Below are 9,562 nucleotides of genomic sequence, written 5' to 3' on the forward strand. Positions count from 1 at the left end.
CTATTAAAGCCATAAGGCCAAGTTATTTGAGGGGCTGCCTATCTTCAGTGGTTTCTGCCTGGCCAGAACATGCTGACAGAGTTCCTTCAATTAAATAGTGCCATCTGTTGGAAACCAGGAAGCATATTTTCTCTGTTGTGGTGCCTGCTCTCTAGAATGAGATCCTCCCTGAAATCTGTGGCCCCTACCCTGTTGATGTTCTGTAAGGCTTTGAAGACATGGTTGTTTTCCTGGGTCTTGGGTTAAGATGGATTGAGCCCCTTGCTGAATGTGCTTTTGTCTGTGTTTTTGTATAGAGTGACTGGATGTCATCTTGTTTTATACTGTGTTTTTATTGCTTATTATATTGTGAGCTGGCCAGATTCAATTTGGAGTCAGATGGCACCTAAATTGAAATAAAATGTATGTTAGTGGAACTGAAGATCAAACTTATTGTAGAGTATAATTATGTGAAGTGTCAGTCTCTGTGTTGGACTTGATGATATCTTGAATACCTCTTGCAATAAAGTACTTGGTTATAAAGCAAGTAGGAGTTTATCAGTGAAATCTGCCTAATAAAAATTTATGGAAATGAGAAATGTGTTTATATGCATAGTTGTCTAAAACAGACTAAACTTGGGAAGTTACCCATAGGAAGTACTGCAGACAATCAAATCCTCCCCTAGTTCATTTTTTTACTTTAAAGAAACTCTTGTAGGAGTTGCTGAAATGGTTTTCTTCCACAGGCTCAAACCGTTCAGGTAGCTGAAGTTGAACAGCAGCCACAGCCTCAGCCTTCCCCTGAACTTCTCCTTCCACAGTCTCTCAAGCCAGAGGAAGGATTAGAAGTATGGAAGAGCTGGGCACAGACTAAAAACGCAGAGATGGAAAAAGAATCACAGAACCGGCTTGCACCCATTGGTAGTAAGTGCCCCAAGCCTTCCAGTCGACTATTCTCGGTTGTCTTATTGTATTGGTTTTGGTAATGTTATTCTTTTTATAGGAAGAACATGATAAACCTTTGTTATATTTGTTAGGTTTGCATTATAAAATGAGCTTTGCCACCTTAAGCAAAAACCCTAAACGTTGTGTCAGAAAATTTATATATTACCTGGTGTGCCCCTTTTCCCAGTTTTTTAACACATGGGTGTTTGTTTGTTTTGTATGAGGGCCATACTGGGCGTTTGTGTAGGATATTGGCCTACACTCTAAAAGTTGGTGGGGCCAGGCAAAAATTAATTTTGGTAACTTAACAATGAATTATTAACTGTTGTTGTGTTACTAATATTATCAGGTAGTTTTATATTCTGTCAGACTAAGAGTTACAATTCAGTATCTTTTGGAAGGATTCTGGATGACACTCCAAAAGTTTTAGATGAGGACAGGCTGTATATTCAAGTATCAGGGATTTAAAATATTTATTGGTTACTTATTCAACAATATGCTGAAGGAGGAAGAGGTTGTGTTTTTGTAGCAGAATGGGTTGATTTAAATGGTCAAGAAAAATGTGATTTAAATGGGGACTTTAAATGCCAATTGATGACCTGTCCTCTTGTTTTCAGGACGCCAGTTATTGAGATTCCAAGAAGATCTTATATCTTCAGCTGTAGCAGAGTTAAATTACGGATTGTGCTTAATGACTCGTGAAGCTCGCAATAGTGAAGGCGAGCCCTATGATCCAGATGTTCTTTACTATATCTTTCTGTGCATTCAAAAGGTGTGGCATCATGGAAACTCTTGCTACAAACAGTTTTAAAACTACAAATAGTTTTAGGCATGTTTTGAGTGGAAAAACTAAATAGCTGTTGCAAATACACAAAAGCAATAAAACTAATGTACACCATGATATATTTACTATCACAATAAAAAAAAATAATACAATTACAAAATCGTAACCTACCTACCATCTAACTTTGTTAGGCAGATTTACAGTAAAAACAGCCTTAATACCATTTTTATTAAGTAAGTTTTCAAATCTTTCTTGAATGACTCCAAAGATGTGTGGAGCTGATGGGGAGAGGAGGGGAGGGGGAGTGAGAAATAATTCCATAATCCAGGTCTTGAAATGCATGCAAATGAGATGGAGCAACTTGTGAAAAGCTAATGGAAACTTTCAGTTGAGTAGCTAGATGTGTGCCTTCTAAAGCAGCATTTTACCAATATACTGTTATTTAAGCCTATTTAGGCATTAGAAGCAAACTAGCATTTGTTATACCAAAATTTAGTTTCTACCCAGATTTTATGTCAGTATTTTAAAACTTGTTTTTCTTCCACCAAGCCTGGGTCTTGTACCCTTATAGTTAAGTGGGCACTGACATTTCAGATGGCATTCTGAGAAACACCTAAAACACTGCAAAGCTGCTATACCAGTTTTCTATCATTTTGTTCCACCAAGCCTGTTTTGTATTCTCCCCCCTTTTAAGTGGATAACTGGCACATGCCAACAATTACATGGCCTATTGACCAAAAACCCATTCCAAAGATCTGTACTAGTTTTGCACTGTTTTGCTTCACCATGCCCAAATTTTGTATGTGGCTCAACACATTCACACAAACTCTTTGTACTAGCTTGGAAATTATTTAACCCTGAATAAATGGAAGTTATTACTTCTTATTTCTTTTTTGGCAACTCGAGTGGGAAGAAACCACATCTCCTCCAGACATCTGTTTTAATTATGAAAAAAGTTACAAGGCCCTAAACAATTTTTGTAATTCTATTCCCACATCAGTAGATATATGGGTGCAGTGTCAGCTCATTTATTTGGTAATTGCTTTACATAATATTCTACATGAAAATCTTTGTGTTTAAAATTGACTATTTTAAGAAAAAAGCCTTGGGTTTTATTTTTACATTTTGCTAATAATAGCTATAACAATACTTCCAATATGCTTTCACAGATGAAATTTGGAGAGGTTGGAATTCCAGAACTAAAAAGAAATTTAGAAGTAATCTAATTCATCCATGCTGTGCACACATACACAGAGAAAATCTCAATAAATTATTGTAAGTGACTAGAAGTTTATTAACAATAGTGACTAAAACAGAACCCCTTATATATCCTTTCAAGCAATAATCAAGAAACTTATAAATCTCTGTGCTTGAAAAAACTAATTCATTTAATATGGTATTATCTTGGATTCTGACTGTTTTGGAAATACAACAATAACTATCAAGTAGCAGAAGAACAGGAGGGTAATGTAAGGTGAGGATACGCATTTTTTACTGTCAGCTCTCATTATTTTCTAAGGGCTTTCAGAAAGCTCCCTCTACTTTTCATTGTAAGTTTTGATATTTATATCTGATCAAAAAGTAGCAAAGTGAGAATCATGGAGCTAGTCTAATAAACATGGATGCACATATTTCTACTCTAGAAATGTTGATCCGCAATGGGTGATGTCAGTTACCCACTTCTGGAGGAGGGGAAAGGTGGAAAACCCATAGGTTGAAATGCCAGTAAGTGTCTGGCCCTTACACGTACAAACCCTATGCTTGATGAAACGGAGCAACACCAAACTGGTACAGAACTTTGGCTTGGGATTAACAGAGAAAAGTTGGCTTTCAGGTGTTCTGAAGCTCACTACAGGGGGGTATGTCAGTTACCCCCTGGTGGAACAAAGTTGATAAAAAATTTTGGTGTAGATTTCAGATGAATAAAGGAACTTGAGAAGTTTTTTTGTGCTTTCTCTGGAAACCATTTTGAAATGTACCCACCTAACTATGGGAATATAAGACCCTGATTTGGTTGGAGAAAATGGGGTGAACCTGATACTGAACTCTGGCATATATTTTGGATGAATACCAAATGTTGGGAGTTTCAGTTACTACAACTGCTAGCGTTAATAGTTGTAAAATAAATTTTGGAAATTAGCAGAATAAGTATTAGCCCCATTTAATTCACGCTTCAGACAAGTAATGTCTGAGGCTTCCAGGCTGCTTGGATGAATGTGATGACAATACTCTGAGCTTTTTATATGATAGAAATTAATATATTTTATATATTTTTAAAACCCTGGTTAAAATTTTATTAAACACAAATCTGTGGATGGCTGAGCGAGGCAGAGGGCGGTATTTGTTGATTCTATTTTTCTTCAATTAACTTCTCTGAATCTTTGAACTGAAATGCTTCCACATCAAGGCACAAAAGATAGATCCAGACTGGTAGGGATTTTGAATATAAAATTAAGGAAGCATATACCCTGTTGATTTAATGTTCAATAATGAACATCATGGGTAAGGTTTTCTCTCACCTGTGTTAATTGTTTCTTGCAGTACTTATTTGAAAATGGGCGAGTTGATGACATTTTCTCAGATCTCTATTACATACGGTTCACTGAATGGTTACATGAAGTTCTCAAGGATGTGCAGCCTAGGGTCACTCCTTTGGGTAAGAGAATCTTCAGGCAGGGATAGTTGTGATGAGTATGTAAATATGTAACAGCAACTAAACAAGTGGTTGAATTTGCTATCATGAATCAAACTTTTTAAAATTTTATTTTTCGTTAATGTTATAATGTTGAGAAATGCAGTGCTTATATCTTTTATGAGGAGCATTGGCTTGATATGTCTGTTACTGATGCTGTATTTTTATCTGCACAGGGTATGTTCTTCCCAGCCATGTGACAGAAGAGATGTTATGGGAGTGTAAACAGCTGGGAGCTCACTCTCCTGCTACCTTGTTAACTACTCTCATGTTTTTTAATACAAAGTATGTACCAATGGAAACATTACCTCATTAAAACCATTCCAATTATTTTAAAATAAGCAGAACCCTCTTTTTCCAAGGATTTTGAATTAGTATGAGCAAATCAAACCTCCAGACAAGAATTTTCTGGATGAAACAGACTAAACGTGAATCTACAGCTGGTATAGTACAATTACAAAGGAATAAACTATGAACCAGTAATTTTCTAGTTCAAATTCTGCTTTCTCCATTAACCGTATGTGCTTTTAGGTCAATCCTCTGTCTGTAGTATGATCAGTCTGTAGTAAGTAGATGTAAGAAATTGAAGTACTTGATGGCAAATCACTTCACATATTGCAGAAATGTTGGCTGCTGTTCAGCATTCTGTTTTCTGAAGAGACCATCCTAATCCTTTAAGAATATATTCTTTTAGTGTTCCTATATGATTTGGGGGGCATTTCCTTCTTTATTTTAAAACTTGGAGTTTCAGCTTAGTTGTTGAGGCAAATTGCCCTGATAAATATTTTTCTCTAAAAGTGACTTCATCTAGATGTAGTAGTGATGCACCAATGTTTTTTGTTTAAGCTTAACCATTTTTTAAAATATATATGCATGTCCTTGCTTGTCAAAATCTAGGTATTCCATGCCTAGGTCCATAGTCCATAAATGTTAATTATGTTTGACCATTGATGGATGTGCAGAGAAAATATATTTTAATGGGCACTTGGCCTGTCTCTTTCTGCAGATATTTCCTGTTAAAAACAGTAGACCAGCATATGAAGCTGGCCTTTTCAAAAGTCTTGAGGCAGACTAAGAAGAACCCTTCCAATCCTAAAGACAAGAGTACAAGCATCCGGTATCTAAAGGCTCTTGGCATTCACCAGGCAGGCCAGAAAGGTAGAAAGACATTCTGAAAAGAAAAAATTCTAATACCCATGTTCATTTTGCAGAGCTTTTTCATAAATTACTATTTAGACCTTGTGTGATAAATGGAATATAAATTGTCTGGTGAGGACCAGATGAATGTGATCTGTTTGCAAATGAGTATGTGCCTTGCTGTGTGTGAAATTGCTGATTTGATTTCTAGTGTTTCTGGTAGTCATTTATCAAGCCTTTTATAACTTACATTAGGGAATTTTCTTGCCTTATGAAGGAGGGCTCTTACTTATTTGTAAAAACTGTTTAGAAGATATGTATTTGACAGTAAATGTAACCATGAAAGATAGCAGAAGATACAAAAGATATGTTCTTTGCTCCATTAATAACATTGACATCAATCTGCCTATCTGCTGCAAGAAAGTGTTTAATGGTTCTCTATCTCTTGGGGTTGATTTGCAGTTACAGATGACATGTATGCAGAGCAGACAGAGAATCCTGAAAACCCCTTGAGGTGTCCTATAAAACTCTATGACTTCTACCTCTTCAAATGGTGAGTTTTCCCATTACAATTGTCCAGACCCAGACTTGAACATTCTCTTCAGGGGCTTTGAGTCTACAAGTAGTCCTTGTTTAGCACCTGCCTCATTTAGTAACTGTTCACAATTATGACAGTGATGAAAAAGTAACTTTACGGCCAGTCCTCACATTTACGACCTTCCCAGGTTTGTAAAGCAAAGGAAAGATTAAGTTCATAAGCACAGTCATTGTTTCACTTAGCAATCACTTCTCTTAACCAAGTTGCTGGTCTCAATTCTGGTTGCTAAGCAAGGACTACCTGTACAAGATTCCCAGAATTATATTAGTTCTAATAACATGAAGTAATTTTTGTCTTTCATTTTTATTTCTAGGATAGTTTAAACAACTAAAACTAAATAGAAAGGAAGGAAAAAAAACTTTGAAGTCAAAAAATTATAGTTCTTTTTACCGTGTTCCTATCACCCTAGGTGACTTTTTGATGGCCAAATGTAATCTATGAGCACAAGTCATGAAAATAGAATTTAAAAATAAATACAGCTAGAAAAAGCATTTGTGTACAGGTCCTCATTTAATGACCATTCATTCAGTGACTGAACTTGCAACAGTGCTGAATGGTGGTAGTTATGACTGATCCTTGTACTTATGGCCATCATAGCTCCCGAGTGCCCAGCTTGCAGTTACAATGTTGCAGTATCCTGCGGTCGTGTGGTCACTATTTGCGACCTTTGCCAGCTTCCTACAAGCAAAGTCAATGGGGAAGCTGGCAGAAGGTCACAAATGGCAATCACATGATATCTTTGATTAATGACCCACGGTGATTTGCTTAACACCAGAAATTCCAGTCCCAATTGCCATTATTAAGTGAGGACTCCCTGTAATCACAGAAATGTTTGATAATTGGTCCATACATTTTATTGTGTGGCTGAAGAAAAGTCAGATTGCTTGCATGGACAGAATGTGCTATGTGAAGCATCAGGGAGCACAATGAACCCCTCTTACCATTTTTTTGGTGAAAGGTAAACTCAACCTTTTCATAGGTAAAGGTAAAGGTTTCCCTTGACGTAAAGTCCAGTCGAATCCGACTCTAGGGGGCGGTGCTCATCTCCGTTTCTAAGCCTTGGATCCGGCGTTGTCATAGACACTTCTGGGTCATGTGGCCAGCATGACGACTCGGAACGCCGTTACCTTCCCGCCGAAGCAGTACCTATTGATCTACTCACATTTGCATGTTTTCGAACTGCTAGGTGAGCAGGAGCTGGGACGAGCAATGGGAGCTCACCCCGCTGCGCGGTTTCGAACCGCCGACCTTCCGATCGGCAGCTCAGCGGTTTAACCCGCAGCGCCACCACGTCCCTTTCATATCAATATGAAAAAGACTCTGAATTAATCTGATAGTTCTACTTGAAATCTTGAACTTGACTCTGAATTAATCTGATAGTTCTACTTGAATTCTTGAACTTCAAAAATGACAGTCTTTGAACAAGTTTGACATACTTTAAAGGTTTGCAGATAGCTTGCAGATAGGAATCTCAAACCTGTAAGTTAGGATATTTTCTTGGTTTATAATATCGCCTGAACTAACTAGTCCAGATTTTGACACAGTATTGAACATATGCGGGAAACTTCCTGGTTTGTGTGGGTCCTTTGTTAATAACATCAACTAATTGGGAGAGATTGAACAATATATACTAGCATTCTTACTTGTTCATGGATTGACAGAATCAGGTTTAGTATTGTATCCAAATAGTCCATTATCCTGTCGCAGCTCAAGAATATAATAAGTTGCAGCAGGTGAAAATCTCTCTTTAACCTTGCAGTCATACTGAATAAAGATGCTGAATGTCTTTAAGCAATGACTTGTATTGGGGAATGTGTCTTAACAAAACTTGGTCTTCATTTGAAAGTCCTGTGAAATCATCACGCTAACTGGCAGTGTTCTGGTTACTAAAACTGGGTTCCTTGATACATGATACAAAGGATACACTTAAAGTATCCATTGGTAAGAATAACTTATTGTTATCTTACTATAATTACAGATTAGCTTGATCTGATTTCACACTCTATAGCAGACCAGATTAATTTGTACTTTTCAGATTTCATTTTGCATATGAATTCCATGGAGGGGTAGAGGAAACAGTCCTTGTTTCTAAGGTAGTGTTAATAGCAGTTCCAAAGCAGACCTTAATGATTTTTCTCTCTTTGTAGCCCGCAAAGCGTGAAAGGCCGAAATGATACCTTCTATTTGACTCCTGAACCAGTGGTGGCTCCCAATAGCCCTATCTGGTATTCCATCCAACCAATCAGTCGAGAGCAAATGGAGCAAATGCTTACTCGGATTCTGGTGATACGAGAAATTCAAGAAGCTATTGCGGTGGCCAATGTCAGCACCATGCACTAAAGGCAGCCCTCCCAGTTCAGAAGAAGGGTGTGGGGTGGAGCTGGGTGGGGTGGGGTGGCAGCGAGGCCAGGATCAATTGTACAGCCTTTTACACTAAAGGAGATGCCTAAGTTTTTTTTTTTAATTGGTGTAGTTAAGAGGCCCTTTTAGGCTTCTTCTGGTTAATAAGAGACCCTCTCCATTGTGTATCTGACCCTTTTGCATCAGCTTTCTGGACACATTGAAGGCTGCATTCTTTCTCTAGGAGCTGTGAGGTTCCGTAGGTTGACTTTGGGCTTTTTTATGATGTGAAAAAAACAAATTTAATTGGTGGACTTGGCCTGGGTGGGCCACTACATTGAAGCTCATGAACTTGGAAGCAGAAAACAGTGGATATCTGCTTGACCTAAAAAGAGGTGGTTTGCAGTTTCCTTGTACTTGGACACTGACATGTCCTAGAGGGGGGTGTCCTGCAATTATGATTTATAAGGAGAAGAAAATCAATTTCTATTAAGACCTTAAAAGTGACATTTTTAGATGTTAAGTACAAACTACCACACTTCTCTCTCTCTCTCTTCTCTGTCTTTCTCTCTTTTGTTTGGCCTGATGTTGAGGCCTTAAAACCTTGAGGCTCCTGTGCCTAATGGAATTCTTGTAACATACACTTGTGTATCATATAAAGATACCACCCTGTTTCTCTTATGTATTCTTATGCTAGTTGTTTATTAAGAATGACAAGCACGTCTTTTCAACATGCTATTGAACAATGTGTCTTTATTGGGGGAGCAAAAGACATAAACATTAATAACATATGGAATGTCCTACTGACCAGTTCCTCTACAGATATGCCAGCCTATTTAAACAAGGGTGGGCTTTTTTTCCCCTTTGTTTCCTGGTTCTATGGGATTTGTGCAAGAAATTGTTTATTAGCATACTAATTTGTTGCTTTTGTTGTAATTTTTAATTAAAGGAATTTGGAATGGGGATAGCTGGTATTTGAGGCCAGGATTTTTTTTTTCTATTTTTTTATTTTTCCAAGTACCTAGTTACCTGAAAGACTGAAACTTGCTGCAGATGTTTATTAGTGCTGGGATTTAGAGACCATAGG

General features: G+C 37.5%; 1 protein-coding gene across 3 annotated transcripts in view; it reads left to right on the top strand.

Annotated features, from left to right (window-relative positions):
• The window catches only part of QRICH1 (glutamine rich 1), a 31,969-nt gene extending 22,761 nt beyond the window's left edge, over window positions 1-9,208 (top strand). For all 3 annotated transcript variants that reach the window (XM_063291470.1, XM_063291468.1, XM_063291469.1), the window contains 7 exons: window positions 726-903; window positions 1,542-1,696; window positions 4,250-4,364; window positions 4,577-4,685; window positions 5,407-5,558; window positions 6,000-6,090; window positions 8,283-9,208. In XM_063291470.1, coding sequence (XP_063147540.1) covers window positions 726-903; window positions 1,542-1,696; window positions 4,250-4,364; window positions 4,577-4,685; window positions 5,407-5,558; window positions 6,000-6,090; window positions 8,283-8,475 — 993 coding nt within the window. In that variant the 3' untranslated portion in view covers window positions 8,476-9,208. The remainder of the gene's footprint in view (window positions 1-725; window positions 904-1,541; window positions 1,697-4,249; window positions 4,365-4,576; window positions 4,686-5,406; window positions 5,559-5,999; window positions 6,091-8,282) is intronic.
• The last annotated feature ends 354 nt before the right edge of the window (window positions 9,209-9,562 follow it).

The sequence above is a fragment of the Candoia aspera genome, chromosome 2, assembly GCF_035149785.1.
Source record: "Candoia aspera isolate rCanAsp1 chromosome 2, rCanAsp1.hap2, whole genome shotgun sequence".
In the NCBI taxonomy this organism is placed as follows: Eukaryota; Metazoa; Chordata; class Lepidosauria; order Squamata; family Boidae; genus Candoia; species Candoia aspera.